Source organism: Trachurus japonicus, chromosome 17, assembly GCF_045865225.1.
Source record: "Trachurus japonicus isolate A0001 chromosome 17, Traja_1.0".
NCBI lineage: Eukaryota > Metazoa > Chordata > Actinopteri > Carangiformes > Carangidae > Trachurus > Trachurus japonicus.
The window spans coordinates 4,362,693-4,379,262 of record NC_140923.1 but is presented as its reverse complement, the minus strand read 5'-3'; the positions used below and the strand labels follow the sequence as shown (position 1 = coordinate 4,379,262).

The 16,570-nt window shown below is 40.8% G+C and overlaps 1 protein-coding gene across 1 annotated transcript in view; it reads right to left on the bottom strand.

Annotated features, from left to right (window-relative positions):
* Positions 1-16,570, bottom strand: part of tmeff1a (transmembrane protein with EGF-like and two follistatin-like domains 1a) — a 103,387-nt gene that overhangs the window by 32,323 nt on the left and 54,494 nt on the right. Inside the window, exons 3-4 of the mRNA XM_085805348.1 lie at positions 15,070-15,199; positions 4,295-4,324 (exon numbers count right to left, since the gene is read on the bottom strand). Coding sequence (XP_085661474.1) covers positions 4,295-4,324; positions 15,070-15,199 — 160 coding nt within the window. The remainder of the gene's footprint in view (positions 1-4,294; positions 4,325-15,069; positions 15,200-16,570) is intronic.

Here is a 16,570-nt window from a genome sequence, read left to right as displayed (position 1 = left end):
GGAAATTGAATATCACAGAATTTAAGTAAAATAAAACACAGAGATCAATAATGAACAACCTTTTTCATTCTCAAATATGACTCTCTCAGGCCTCAGCTATCAGGAGAAAAAAAAATCTAACTTATAACACACACACAACAAAAGATATTTATATATGAAGAGTTCATTTGCAAAAGCAGATAAGTGCCACTTTGAAAAAAATGAGCCGAGGCTTTGTAATTATTCTTTGCATAGTGTTGTTTTCAATAAAACTTAATTTTTTTGAGATATGTCTGTTTTGTTTCATCTCAAAGTCACTCAACTTTGGTTTGAAACGTTATCTGCTTTTGCAAATGAACTCTTCATATATAGTTTTGCAGTCAGAATGTGCACTAAGCAGCTCGCTCCATACAGTGCATGAGGCTTTTTTGGGTGGCTGCTTTGTTGTGACATCACAAAGTGACAGGAAGTCCTGACGGCTGGTTTTCAGGCTCAGTTCACTCAGCTTGGAGCTTTAAGATAAACATCTACCATGAAGGTCGTCTGGTTCCTCGGGTTCATGATAAACATCACAGATCCCAGATCAGATGAGAGTCTGCAGATAAAGCTGAGATAACCCACAGACCTCTAACACAGAGCTGCTCTACCCACACATCACACCATCAGTTTAATTTGACTTACAGAGGTCCTATGTTTTGGAATGGACGACCTCCTTCATTAAGATCCATTTCTTCTTATTCACTTTTTAAAAAGCAGCTAAAAATACATCTCAACTTCTCTTGAATTTCCCGCTCTTTCCTCTCTCTCTCTCGCTCTCTCCATATCCCACATCCTCATTTTGTCTCTTTATGAGTTTAATTAATTAATTTTTTTTGGTACCTTATCTCTATTGTCTTTATTTGTTACCACTTTATCTCTTTATTTTTTTCTCATTTCTGTTCATTTTGCTCATATAACATTAATTATGTATGCACTTTGTCTCTTTTTTTTTTTTCTCTATGTTTATTTGTTAGCCATTGAAATTTGTCTTGTTGTATGAATTGAATGAATTTATATTTATTTACGTGTCGTGCACCAATTAAGGCGCCCAGCCTATAAGGGCTTACAAGACACATTATCATCATATTTAGACACCAAACAAAATCAAAATCATCAGAGCACAGACAAAACCAAACAAAAACAAAAACCACATGGAATTCACATCAATAATTCACTTTTTCTTTTTGACCAGGCACTTTTTATGAAAGTAGCTGTAGTAAAGACTTCTTTCCTGAAGAACCATTCCAACTTTACCTCATCATCATCAACCCAAAACAACTCAGGTTTCACATTTTGCATTTTCTGAAACAAAACCTGCCTGTTCTGGCTTCGTCATATAACGGACAATGAAACACAAAATGCAGTTCATCCTCAATTACATTTAAATTACATAGTGTGCATAGTCTTTCATCCTCAGGTACTGAGTTAGACCGACCTACTTCTACTGCCAGAGGGAGAATCCAGCCCTCAACTGGGCACATAAAGATCTCTTGGATCTATCCAGTGGCAAAGTCACATTGGGTTCTGAACAATATACATTTTTCAATTGGCAACAGGTTCTGAGCTTTGGTTTAAACCAGATATCATTAGCCCATTTTTCTTTATACTCATACTGTTGTAATTTGTTATAGGGGTGGAACCTATGTACAAGCCAACCGGCTTCGTTCCCTCCGTGCACCGTTGAAACTTGTGTGCTAAATAAATAAACTCTAAACTCTAGAGGAGGAGGAGGAGGAGGTCTCACTCTGCTGCAGAGCTCAACGCGCTTACTGGAGACAAATATGAGTCTAGGAGCGACAAGATGATGTAGTGGATGGACTCTCAAGTGTGTGTGTATTGTGTGTGTGTGTGTGTGTGTGTGTGTTCCTGCTTGCTGACAGATTGGCCTGCTGTGTGTGGATGTATTGAACATGGAGAGCTCAGCTGGGGCTCGGAGGCTCGGAGGCTCGGAGGCCGATCGATGGAGCAGAGAGAGAGGCTCTTTGTTTCTGTTGCTGCTGCTCACACACCACATCTGGATCATTACCCATCATGCACTGCTGCTCATACATAGCAACCACGGCCTTCATGTTGCCTCGACCAACCACAACATCAGGGTTTATAGTTTCACCAAATGCAAAAAGACCAAAAACGTGGCAGACCGGGACAAATTTAGTGTTACAATTTTTACACATATACTCTCATATTTTACCTGCTAGTCATCAATACACTTGGACTTATCACTTTATCCATATGCATGCTCATATTGTTGTTGCTGTACAACTGAATGTCGGCACTGATGCCTTACTGTTACTGTCTGTCTAGTTTCTATGTGTGGTTGCACTTTCAGCTTTTCATCTCGTTGTGCTGTTGTGCGATGACAAATAAATTCTGATTCTGATTCTGTGCGTGCTTCAGGTGAGGCATAAAAACATCACAAAGGAAACCAAAACAATTTTAAAAAGAACGTTTGAATCTATTTTGGCATTTAAATAAATGCATCTTATTGGATGTTTTACCGCTGACGGTTCTGCACGGTGCAGATTGTTGTGTGACGTCAGACAACAGATGCTCGGTGAAGTCAGAGCTCTGACTTCAGGTGGCGTTCGGTTGCACTTGGTAACACTTTACTTGACAGGTGGGTGCAAGATCTTTCATTAGGTATATTCATAATGTATTCACGATGGCTTTATAAGGAATGACTCAGCATTCATACATCAGGTAATTTTTTTCAAAATAAAAGTCCCCTAATTGCACTTGGAAATACAAGAACAAAATGCCCCAATTCAGCTTTCTATTGAAATAGTTCCTGAAGGCCTCATGGGACAAAATACCAACTTGTACAAATAAAAGCCTTTAGGAGAAATGATGCATTGGTGCATTAGTGAATGCCTTATGAAGCCGTGGTGAATGCATGAACAGACTATGAAAGGTCGGTAACACTTTACAATAAGGGTCCTTTAATTAATGTTAATTAGTACATTATTAAGCATCAATTAACTGTTTACAGATATATTAGCAAGCATTATTATGTATTACTTAGGATTAGGAAACACATTAATTACTGTAGCCTATTAGTGAGCAGTTAATTAATGTTTACTACAAGTAATAATAAAAGTTGAATAATGTAATTAGTTATCATTATGTATGCATTACTCAACATGAATTAACACATTAGTTTATATATTAAAGCAGAAGTAAGGTGAATATTTGTGTTAATCTAAGTCTTAACTAGTTCTATCTTCCGACAGCAATCACTTCTATAGAGTGTTTGGTCTGAAACACGGGTCTGTCAGTCACTCTGCTCTGCTCTGAGCCCAGGAGAAAACTTTCCTTGTATCCTACAACCTTTATCCAATGAGGAGAGAGAACGGCATAAAGGGGCAGTTCTCTCTGTGTGTGCAGCCAAGGGATGCGCGTGAATGTGGTGACGTAGGGACGAGGGCGGGGACTGCTAACTCCATCTGCTGACAGGAAGTTAGCCAAAACCACCGGATCACTGACTTCTGATTTAAGTAATAATAAAAGTTGAATAATGTAATTAGTTATCATTATGTATGCATTACTCAGCATTAATTAACACATTAGCTTATATATTAATGCTTAATCATGTACTAACAACGTTAATTAAGGGACCGTTATTGTAAAGTGTTACTGAAAGGTCTTATGAATGTGCTATCTATGCGCTCAGGCATCTTCATTTCGTCTCTGAAGGAGGAAACCACCGGCTGGTCGGAGAACCGTCTCTGGAGGCCTCGTCTTCCTCCTCCTCCTCCTCCTCCTCCTCCTCCTCCTCCTCCACCAATTAACCCACCCCCCCCACCCCCCAACCCCCCACGGCGGCCGTAATAAACTGCACGCGCCGCGGCGGCCGGCAGCTCCCAGATGGTCTCAGAGTCTCTGGAGCCAGAAACAGTTTCAGCTCCGCTCCCACGAGACGTAGGAACCTCCAGGAATCCACAGGGGTGTGTGTGTGTGTGTGTGTGTGTGTGTGTGTGTGTGTGTGTGTGTGTGTGTGTGTGTGTGTGTGTGTAGGTGTGTGAACAAACAGCCCTGAGGCTTCAGACCGACGCGTCGTCTGGACCTGAGCTGTGATGATCGGAGGGAGACGAGTCGCTGGTGTTTGTGGAGGAAGATGAAGATTCAGCTCTAATTGATTTGTGTTTGACTTTCACTCAGAGCAGAAAGGAAAAAATAGCCTGAAAACACACACACACACACACACACACACACACACACAGCCACACACACACACACACACACACATATATATATATGTACAAGCACACACACTCACCATCTCCATCTCCTGAACCGGACCCTGGATCTGTGAAGACACAAAGACACTGTCAGCAGGTAGCACTGTAATCACATAGACACACACACCACACACTCTTCTTCCTCTTATTCTATTATTTATCGGTTGTTTTCAAACACTAAACCTGAATAAACCCGTTCCTCTCTTCTGATTGGTCGACTGTTTTCTGAGTGAACCAATAAAAACAGAGCAGATTTCAGAATAAAAACAGGTGTTGGTCGTTTTCAAACTGTACGGTTTATTTCAGGATTCTGCTGAATGTGACAAACCTTTATTCTACTCAGATGCTTTTGTGAGAAAATAAAATAAACAAAGCTTTAAAGGGATAGTTCAACATTTTGGCAAATTGGCCCATTGCCATAATCCCTATACTATAGGTTTGTCAGAGTTGTTTTAGAGGGAAATACAGAGACTGTTTGATGAAAAACTGTCCCTGAAGGCAACACGCATCAGCGGTTTTGCATGAATTTCCCTCTAAAACAACTCTGTCTGGTAACGTTGTGTTATTATCTCATAGCGTGGTGAATGTGCAGGTCACAACTTGTCCACCAGAGCGTTGTGGAGTTGTTGGATTGTGTATTTGATGAGTTTGATGAGGGAAACCAAAGAAATCCCATAATGAGCCTCCGTAGCGTAGCTCTGAGCAGCTCACGGCTCTGCTCCTCCGTTCTAAAAACAGCTTGCACCGAAAATTAAAGGTAACAAACCTACTGCTATGACTATAGGGATTATGGCAATGGGCTAATTTGCCAAAATGATGAACTATCCCTTTAACTGAACAAACATTTCCTCTCTTTTTTTTATATTTTAGCACACGAGACGTTCACTGTCTGTAGGAAAACCTTTAACTTCAGTGTTGTGTTGTTCTGATGTGAGGACGCTCCATCAGGAAATGGACTCGAACAGTAAAAAACGTTGGCGCCGACTCTTGGATTAAGAAATGAACGCTGTGTGTGTGTGTGTGTGTGTGTGTGTGTGTGTGTGTGTGTGTGTGTGTGTGTTTCCTGGCAGCTGCTGCAGCTGCATTAAGGAATAGAAACGTTCAATCACATTTCACCTTTAAGCTGCAGCACTTCTTCACAAAGTCACCATGAGACGCTTCTTTTCCCTTTCCCCTTTTTTTCTTTTTGTTGCAGGAAGGAGGAAACAGTGTGAGATGTTAATGAGTGTGTCAGGACGATATCGACTGGAGGCTCGAGGCTCCGTTTTCACCCTGAAGCCGCAGCAGCAGGAGGATGAAACCACTGCAGGAGATGGAGACTGGAAGCTGGTCTGAGATCAGTGTGTTAATGTGTCTTATTTCCTCCAGACTTAACAAAATAAAAGCCTCGAGGCGACCGCAGGACGAAGAGAGGAGGAGGAGTGTTGTTGTTTCACTGTGGACATGTCAAAGGGATAGTTCAACATTTTGTCAAATTGGCCCATTGCCATAATCCCTATAGTCATAGCAGTAGGTTCGTTACCTTTAATTGTCGGTGCAAGCTGTTTTTAGAACGGAGGAGCCAGTGTTGGGTAGTAACGCGTTATTAGTAACGCCGTTACGTAACGCCGTTACTTTTTTCAGTAACTAATAACGTAACGCGTTGTTTTTTTAAAATCAGTAACTCCGTTACCGTTACCAGACGCTGCGTTACTCCGTTCCTTTCCGTTCCTTTTGGCGAGGTTTTACAGCGGCACACAGTTCCCATAACATTTTTGCGATCAATAAAGTTTCATTGAATTGAAAGACAGAGCACACTGACACTGTGTGACTGTGAAAAACAAAGCACTCGGTGCCCTCTAGCATCCCACACGTAGGCTAATCAAACACGCTCCATGAAGAGGACTGGACAGGTCAGAGCAGGGCGTGACGGCGAGCGAAGGTAACTTTGCTAACGCAGCATCCGAGACCGAAGCTGTGTGTCAGTTCAGGCTGCAGCCCCCTGAACTGGGGCACAGCTCCAGAGTCACAGCGAGACACACCAGCACCCACTCCACCCGAGCAGCAGCGGTTAGAGTCCGACAGACGGACTCCAATTATGACACCTGAAACGGTAAACACAGCTGATCGATCGGAAAAAATTACCGCTTGAGTGAATTTACTTTCCGTCACAGAAAACAGGTTCTCGAATGTAACTCGGTCAAGTATCCTCAAGATTGTTTTGCACTTCTGTTAGGTCAAAGCTGCTGTATTTGCTCATCATGCAGCATGATGATGATGATGGTAACATTTTACAGATAAAAACAGATGTGTTTTCATCAGCATCAGTACAGAACTGAAATGAGGTTAGAGGGGAATTCAATCAAGCTTTATTTAATGGGAGCATTGGAAAAAAATGTTTTAAAGTAACGAAAAAAGTTACTTTCTTAGTAACGCATTACTTTTTGGTTTAAGTAACTGAGTTACTAACTGAGTTACTTTTTTAATGGAGTAACTAGTAACTGTAACTAGTTACTATTTTTCAGTAACTAGCACAACACTGGGCGGAGCAGAGCCGTGAGCTGCTCAGAGCTACGCTACGGAGGCTCATTATGGGATTTCTTGGTTTCCTTCATCAAACTCATCAAATACACAATCCAACAACTCCACAACGCTCTGGTGGACAAGTTGTGACCTGCACATTCACCACGCTATGAGATAATAACACAACGTTACCACACAGAGTTGTTTTAGAGGGAAATACAGAGACTGTTGATGAAAAACTGTCCCTGAAGGCAACGTGCATCAGCGGTTTTGCATGAATTTACAGGTGTGTCAGCGTATGGTTGCAACAAAGACCAAGATTCACTTCTTTGACCATATTTGGACGAGCTGGGTGTTAACTCCCTAAGATTATTGGATTATTATAAGATGCTCAAATATGTCAAATGACCTGAACTGGCCTCCTAACCCGCGTTTATCTGGAACCAACTCACTCAGTCTTCCTCCACACAGACAGGCTCCATGACGCCTTGTATCACTCCGCCTGTCAGCTGTTTGGATCAGCGGTGTGTGGAAGAGGCGGAGTGATACAGTAGATGGACTGAAAATAATGTGTATATAATGTACTACACTTAAAGAGGTGTATTATTATTTAGTGACAGGACTTCATGAGCCAATTAACGGTGCGTTTTATTGTCAGTAACAGTAACAGCGTTATAACGGGGAAACAGTAACTTTATTGATTACTGTTAATTAAAAAAGTAGCGTTACCGTTAGTAACAGTGTTTATTTATAACGCTGTTATTCCATCACTGGACTTCAAGTGTTTTAAATTGAATCCATTCGTTTCCTTCAGACAGTTCAGACTGAGAATCTCTGACACAAACACCTGCAGCTGTTTCACTTCCTTCAGCCCTGGATCAAAACATTAATAAGGAGTGTGTAGTTTAGTTGATCACTGTGAGGTCACGCCTAGGGCTGGACGATTATGGCAAAAATCATAATCACGATTATTTTGGTCAATATTGAAATCACGATTATTTACACGATTATGCGGGGGGGGGGACTATGCAGGATTTATAGCTTGACCATGCCACATTATTACCTTAAATAAACAGTGCCAATCTGTGTTTAAGGTTTTTAAGTTTATAATTTTAAATATTTATCCAAAATTTATTTAAAACTTCTTCTTTTTTTAAGTTTTATGATCCAGCAGCAGAAACTAGGGTGTTTAGCTGAACTTTTCTAACTTTTTTCTACATTTTTACCTATTGTCATGGTTTAACTTATTAAGAGGGAGAGTGGAGGCTCTCTGCTTCCGTGTGCGTCGCTTATTGCGTCTCTGGGAAGAAAAATCCAACCTGGGAAGATCAGAGCCTCCGCCCCGCTGCGCTGTCCCAGCTCTCGTCACAAACAAACTTTTTTTTTTTGACGCGCCCCATAAGTGATCTCTTGTTTATGACAGATTAAACTACACAAATACACGTCGTAACATCGTATAACGTTATCCGCCGCTCTACAGATTGTTTTGTAAACATATGCACATGTAGCCTACGGGCCGGGGGAAGAGGAGGAGGAGGAGGAGGAGGGTTGTTGTTGTGCGGCCGCTTTGAGGAAATGAGCGAGTGTTTTAAATTATTATTTCCCGTTCATTCGTCCTGAGCGGTGGCCGCTGCTCTCTCTTCACTGGCGCTGATTTTTAAACGCCGCCGTCAACACACGAGTGGACTCGTCCACAGCGTTAACTGAGAGAGGAGTGCAGTGCAGGCGCGGGTGCGGAAGCGCGCATGTGTGTTTTTCAAAATAAAACACCAATAGACAAAAAAATTATCGTTTTTCTTCGATTACAGTGTTTCTATGATCGCGAGAAGCCAAAATCGTAATCACGATCAAAATTCGATTAATTGACCAGCCCTAGTCACGGCCGCTCGGCCAATCAACAGGATTAAAAACAGAGTCTGTGTCGCAGCCGAGGAGTCCGACGCTGCAGCAGCAGAGAGTCAATAAAACCTGCTGGGAAATTAAACATGGCCGACGCTGTGTTTAGTGAAGCGGCCTGAAGCTGAGACCGAAGCTCCCTGCTGCTTCTGCTGCTGCAGTCACACGTGTTGCTGCTCCTCCGCTCTCCGATCTGAGACGACGTGATGGACGGAATAAAAACCGAGCCGTGAAGCAGAGAAGGAGTTTACCTGCAGCTCAGACAGGTGGAACAATTGCAATTTATTACGACAAAATGGACTCGACTCAAAGTGTGTTTCACCGGCGGCAACAACAAAGGTCGATGTTCTGCTCCGGTCACGGCAGCAAACACACAGAAGAGACAAAACCTCCTTCGCTCATCTGCTGCAGCATCGTTTCACACCGACTTAAAGTTCAGACTGGACCTTTAATATAACTCCAAACTGTCTGCACCGTGAAACATGATGAGTGGAGGAAGAAAAGTCAAATATCAGTTTAACCTGAGACTTGTTATTAAAGTCATGAAGGAAATGTTAATGAACAATCAGAGGAAACAAGTTCCTGTCTGAAACTAAATCCTGCAAAGTTGTTGGATGGATGGTGTTGATACAAACATCTACCTTTATTTTGAAGGAGCTTTAACACAAACATCTACCTTTATTCTGAAGGAGCTTTAACACAAACATCTACCTTTATTCTGAAGGAGCTTTAACACAAACATCTACCTTTATTCTGAAGGAGCTTTAACACAAACATCTACCTTTATTTTGAAGGATCTTTGATACAAACATCTACCTTTATTTTGAAGGATCTTTGATACAAACATCTACCTTTATTTTGAAGGAGCTTTGATACAAACATCTACCTTTATTTTGAAGGAGCTTTAACACAAACATCTACCTTTATTTTGAAGGAGCTTCGATACAAACATCTACCTTTATTCTGAAGGAGCTTTAACACAAACATCTACCTTTATTCTGAAGGAGCTTTAACACAAACATCTACCTTTATTTTGAAGGATCTTTGATACAAACATCTACCTTTATTTTGAAGGAGCTTTGATACAAACATCTACCTTTATTTTGAAGGAGCTTTAACACAAACATCTACCTTTATTTTGAAGGAGCTTTGATACAAACATCTACTTTTATTTTGAAGGAGCTTTAACACAAACATCTACCTTTATTTTGAAGGAGCTTCGATACAAACATCTACCTTTATTCTGAAGGAGCTTCGATACAAACATCTACCTTTATTTTGAAGGAGCTTCGATACAAACATCTACCTTTATTTTGAAGGAGCTTCGATACAAACATCTACCTTTATTCTGAAGGAGCTTTAACACAAACATCTACCTTTATTTTGAAGGATCTTTGATACAAACATCTACCTTTATTTTGAAGGAGCTTTGATACAAACATCTACCTTTATTTTGAAGGAGCTTTAACACAAACATCTACCTTTATTTTGAAGGAGCTTCGATACAAACATCTACCTTTATTCTGAAGGAGCTTCGATACAAACATCTACCTTTATTTTGAAGGGGCTTTGATACAAACATCTACCTTTATTTTGAAGGAGCTTTAACACAAACATCTACCTTTATTTTGAAGGAGCTTCGATACAAACATCTACCTTTATTCTGAAGGAGCTTCGATACAAACATCTACCTTTATTTTGAAGGAGCTTCGATACAAACATCTACCTTTATTTTGAAGGAGCTTCGATACAAACATCTACCTTTATTCTGAAGGAGCTTTAACACAAACATCTACCTTTATTTTGAAGGAGCTTTAACACAAACATCTACCTTTATTTTGAAGGAGCCTTAACACAAACATCTACCTTTATTTTGAAGGAGCTTTAACACAAACATCTACCTTTATTCTGAAGGAGCCTTAACACAAACATCTACCTTTATTCTGAAGGAGCCTTAACACAAACATCTACCTTTATTTTGAAGGAGCTTTAACACAAACATCTACCTTTATTTTGAAGGAGCTTTGATACAAACATCTACCTTTATTTTGAAGGAGCTTTAACACAAACATCTACCTTTATTTTGAAGGAGCTTTGATACAAACATCTACCTTTATTTTGAAGGAGCCTTAACACAAACATCTACCTTTATTTTGAAGGAGCTTTAACACAAACATCTACCTTTATTCTGAAGGAGCCTTAACACAAACATCTACCTTTATTTTGAAGGAGCTTTGACACAAACATCTACCTTTATTCTGAAGGAGCCTTAACACAAACATCTACCTTTATTCTGAAGGAGCAGCAGGTTTAATGCTCCTTATTAACAGGTTAACACGTTCCTCAGACTCTGTGGCTCCGACACAGTTTTTATCCTCATCCTTCTCCTCAGAGACGTTGTCGTTACACCGACAGCAGCAGCAGCAGCAGCGGCGGTGGTGGTCAGCTCCATCTGCAGGGGCAGTGGCCTGATTTCCCAGGAGGCATTGCGTGCCGCGGCGCCCGGGTCTTATTACCCGTTCATTCCACCGGGGATCCGGTCGGTGCTGCAGCAACACGCTCCTCCACTTCCCTCAGCTGCCTCCTCCTGGCCCGCTGCAATTTCCTCTCCCACAGATTTATGCTTCCTGTAACTGGAGCGTTTGGCGGCTGTGAGGCGAAGCCACGGAGCGAGGAAGAGGAGGAGGAAGAGGAGGTGGAGGAGGAGGAGGAGGATGAGGAAGAGGAGGAGGAGGAGGAGGAGGAGGAGGAGGAGGAGATACAGATACTCCTCCCTGGGATCTGATCACAGGTCAGCAGCAGGTGTAGTTCATAAGAGCAGGAGGTGACTTCATGAATCCTTCTCTGCTTCACCTGAAGCTCTAGTATAAAGCTAGATGTTTGTATTAAAGCAGAAGTAAGTGGTCCGGTCGTTTTGGCTAATGCTGCGTTCCAGGCAGGCTTTTGAAAACCGTAAATTACAGCTTCAAGTCACAACTTACGACTTTGTAGCGTTTCAGGCAACCCACTCGTGTTTTTCCGACCTGTTTTACCGGTGAAAGTCACTATAACGGCCACTCGTAACTTCTGACCCGTGAACTCGTACCAGATCAAACTGGTACAACTTCATAGGTCGGAAAAACACGAGTTACGAGTTTCCTTGAACGCACCATAACAGTCCTCGTCCCTACGTCGCCACATTCACGGCGTCCCTTGGCTGCACACACAGCCCTGCATGCCGTTCTCTCTCCTCATTGGATAAAAACTGTAGGATACGATAAATGTTTTCTCCTCGGCTCAGAGCAGAGCAGAGTGACTGACAGACCCGTGTTTCAGACCAAACACTCTATGTAAGTGATTGCTGTCGGAAGATATAACTATGTCATGCAGAGGCCATTTTTGGCAATTTCCGCCTGTTTTTGTATCACTGCAATTAAAGCTTTATAACCACAGAAGTACTAATCCCACAACTATGGTTTATGGCTTAAATGAAAGACAACCTTTGTCCCTTTACATCTATATCTATAAAATATTGAATTGAGTCATTCCATAAAAAAATGGGCTTCTGAAATTACAAATTTTTTTTGAAAAAAAAAAAAAACGAGTTTGAAATTTTTGGTGAAAAGGTGATATATCAAAATCCTAATTATAAAACAGGTTGAATTTTACATATATGGTTCACACACTCCCTGTCCACATGTGTACCAAATTTTAGGTTGATATGTAAAACTACTGAGGCACTATAGAGTTTTTCCAAACAGTGTCCCTTGGCGATGTACAGTGTGCAAAACCTGTCCAAAATTGTCCAATTTGGCTAAAATGCACACTGCAAGATTTTAGTGAGATTTTTTTTTTTCCAACAGATAACCTATTGGGGCCAATCACATACTTAATGGCTTTTAGGAACACCAGTTACATAAGTAAAATGCCATTTGAAAATTTAATTTATGGGGATGAATATTTAGTGTCCAAAACCCATCCAAACATGAATTTACCTATTTTCGCCTGTATTATATTGTTATTTTCCTTTATAACTCCAGAAGTAAACATCCCACAACCATCAGTGATGGCTTAAATTAACAAGGACATTTGAAATAGTTCATTTTGTCTGTTATTATTATTTTAATTAAACTTGGGGCAGTAAAAACACACTTTTTGTGGAGACTTGTATTGCTTACTTGTTGACACTAGGGGGAGAGACAACCACAGGAACCAGCTGGGTGCAGGCTTAAGCTTTGTCCAATCAGGGATCATTATATATCAGGTCACACCTTACAGTCTCTGCTATTGGACCAAAAAGTTTTCACCCCCGTGACTTTGATTGACAGGCGATGCCAGCTGCGCAAAGCGGGTGCGCAGTCTGACGGAGAATGACTCATTAGCATTAGCACTGCGGGTAAACGTAACCATTGATGGATTATCTGGTCACGATGGATAAAATCGACCTCGCCTATTTTGTCGAGCACATCTTCAGCTTTAACAAGAGGGTAAGCTTGTAATTTTATTCAGTGTTTTAGTGGGTCTATTATTGATGATTGTCCGTATTTTTCGGCACTCGAAAATGACTTCCGGGTTTGTTTGTGTTGAGTGAGCAGGCTTGTTTAAACCTTTAATGGGGTAAAAACTGCATTTTTGTTCTTTGCTTTTGTTTATATGACAGTATACGATTTTTTGGTGGTGAAAGAAGAGGTGTACAGATGGTACATATATGTTTAAATCACCTTCGTTGTTGACGTGACGTCGCTTGTGGGCTGCCGTAGTCTGATATTGTTTGAGACATTTTCAGTGACTGTGAAAAAACCGTAGCACCTAGAAACTTCATTTTTTTCCTACATGTTGCTGAAAGTGTCCTTAAAAGGTCTGTGGTGGAGTTTTCATTACAGCATGCCTACTTTTCGTTATATTAAGGACGCCGTTCATGTGTTATTGATTTGGGACGCCGGCGTCCCAACCACTAGGGGGCCTGCGTGAACAGGTTAAGACTTATAATAACACAAATATATCACTTACTTCTGCTTTAAAGCTCCATACAGTATAAAGATAGATGTTTGTGTTAAAGCTCCTTCAAAATAAAGGTACACGTTTGTGTTAAAGCTCCTTCAAAATAAAGGTACACGTTTGTGTTAAAGCTCCTTCAAAATAAAGGTACACGTTTGTGTTAAAGCTCCTTCAAAATAAAGGTAGATGTTTGTGTTAAAGCTCCATACAGTATAAAGGTAGATGTTTGTGTTAAAGCTCCTTCAAAATAAAGGTAGATGTTTGTGTTAAAGCTCCTTCAAAATAAAGGTAAACGTTTGTGTTAAAGCTCCTTCAAAATAAAGGTACACGTTTGTGTTAAAGCTCCTTCAAAATAAAGGTAGATGTTTGTGTTAAAGCTCCATACAGTATAAAGGTAGATGTTTGTGTTAAAGCTCCATACAGTATAAAGGTAGATGTCCATGTGTAGTGTGATTATAAAGCAGCTCTAGGTTCTATATTAATACTGTGAAAGTATCAAAGCCTCAGTCCACAGAGAAATGCACACAGCCTGTATTCAGAAACTGAGCCTTAAAACCAGCCGTCAGGACTTCCTGTCACTTTGTGATGTCACAACTAAGCCCCGCCCCCTCACCACCTGGACCCACCATCCAACAACAACTTTGCAGGATTTGGTTTCTCTGAGTGTTTTATTCTGAAATCTGCTCTGTTTTTTATTGGATCACTCCAAAACCAGTCAGCCAATCAGAAGAGAGGGTTCAGAACTGTGTTTTTTGTTTTTGTCATCCACCACGGCTCCTAATTGAAATTGATCTGTGGTTGATTAACTGCCTCGTTCTCTGACATTGATCTGACTGGTGGTGATGGGACGGGGTGGGGGGTTTTTTCAGACGTGTCGATATAAAAGTACCGCAAAAGTGTTATGGAAACACTTATTTAGTTACAAAACATCAGACAGCTGATTGAACGTATCCCGGGTCATCCTGAAATGTTATATTCATACTGGCCTGTGAAATCCTCATTCACAATCCTCTCCCAGAAATCCCTTATTCCTGGCCACTACCACACATAATATAATATATAATATATGATATATACTATATATATAAGGGCTTTGCCTTTGAACAATCAAGAGCTGCCTTCGTCTTCTGTTAAAAACAATAACAGCAACAGCTCGCTGTCCCATCACCATGGAAACGCAAGGCGCTTACGTCCATCTTCCTCAAAGTGAAGTCTTGCGTGGGACAAGAATTTAAAAGAATTATGGGATATCGCAAGACTAGAATTTACGAGAGTTACGGCTCATTCGCAAAAACACACTTGTCAATGGAAACATCTTCAAATAGCAATTTTGAAATTTCAGAAATATCGCTTTTATTTTGCGAAAACCTGTGATGGAAACGCAGCTAGTGTTGATGTTAAATAAAACCCTTCCCCCTGTGCTTCCTGTTGGACTCACCGGTGGAGCAGGGTCCGTCCGACACCCGGGAGATGAGTCTCTGCTGTTTGCAGGACGCCTGTCGCCTGTAGCACTCGTTCTGGTACGTGTCTCCGTTGGAGCCGCACACCGGGATGTAGTTTTTGTGGCACTGTAAAAAAAAAAAAAATCAAACACAATTAAAATGTTAATTAACTTCTCAATGTGACCAGAGAGCGTTGGGTTCACGGGGAAAACGGCTGCTGGACCTGGACCCGGTCCAGACCCGATGGTGAGGCCTCAGACTGAACCTGAACCCTCAGAGAACTGATCCTGAATCAAAGAGTCATTCTGCTCCAGTTGTTTCCTGATGTTTGACTTCCTACGACAGAAAGTTGGTGGAAACTTCTGTTTCATAAAGTCTCTAACATCCAAACAAACACATAAACTGTGATTAGGTTGAATTAAACCGACAACAATTGAGAGTTACAGACGAGTTGTTTCCAAGTAGTCAATCTGTTTTTCTACTGAAACTTCACTTTATCTAAGACGATGCAACAAAAAAGTCACGTGTCATTTACTTTTATTAGTTAATTAGGTCAGCCACTAGTCTTCCTGGGGTCCACAGTTACAATATTAAAAACTTCATATAAAAGTTCATATACTCAATCTGAATATACACATATATACATACTATAAATACATGCTCAAATATTTAACATAGACAATTATCATGAACCAAACAAACCAAATGGGTCATGCATTAATAAAGCAACAATACACCAAACAAAACTTGGAAGAAAAAGAAGAAATACATAAAAATCAAAATGAGCAAAAGGAAATAAATGAAGTCGACATATGGAAACTCATAATAGAAGAGAAATAAAACAAGTCTAAGAATTAAATGCAGTATAAATAAATAAATCTCTTTCTGTGTTTCCTGAAACCAACTCTGCTGGTGACTGAAACCAAATGTGTTTATTGATCCGTTAGTTTTGGTTTAAGATGACTACTCTCGACTGATAAATGATCATCATAAATGATGAAAAATATTTTATGGTTCCTCATCAAACGGAAACAGGAAGTCATCCATATTTGGATTAGCGGGGAGTTAGTGGGCAGAGTCACGTGCTGCCAAGATGGCGACGGTGCAGCAGCTTTATGAACCTGAGGCTGCTGAGACGTTTGAGTCCTGAGGAGACAGGAAGTGATGTCACAGGAAGTCACCTTGACTTGAAAGTGTCAGTATTCACATGAGGAGACGGCGAGGACGTAAAACCTTGTGTGACCTAAACCACATCCTTCACAGCCAGTACAAGTTGACGCCTCAAACTGTGAGTTGAACAGATACAAACTGTCCTTTATACCAACTCCATTAAACTGCTTAATGGTGCAAGATAGTGTGTATTTGTGTGTGTGAGTGAACAACTTTGCACGTTTTCAGAGTCTTACAGAGGGATTGTGCAATAAAAATAATGATAGAACGGGGAAGTGCAACAGAATAAGAGGAGGGTAATAAAACTATTCGTGCAATAAAATGAAT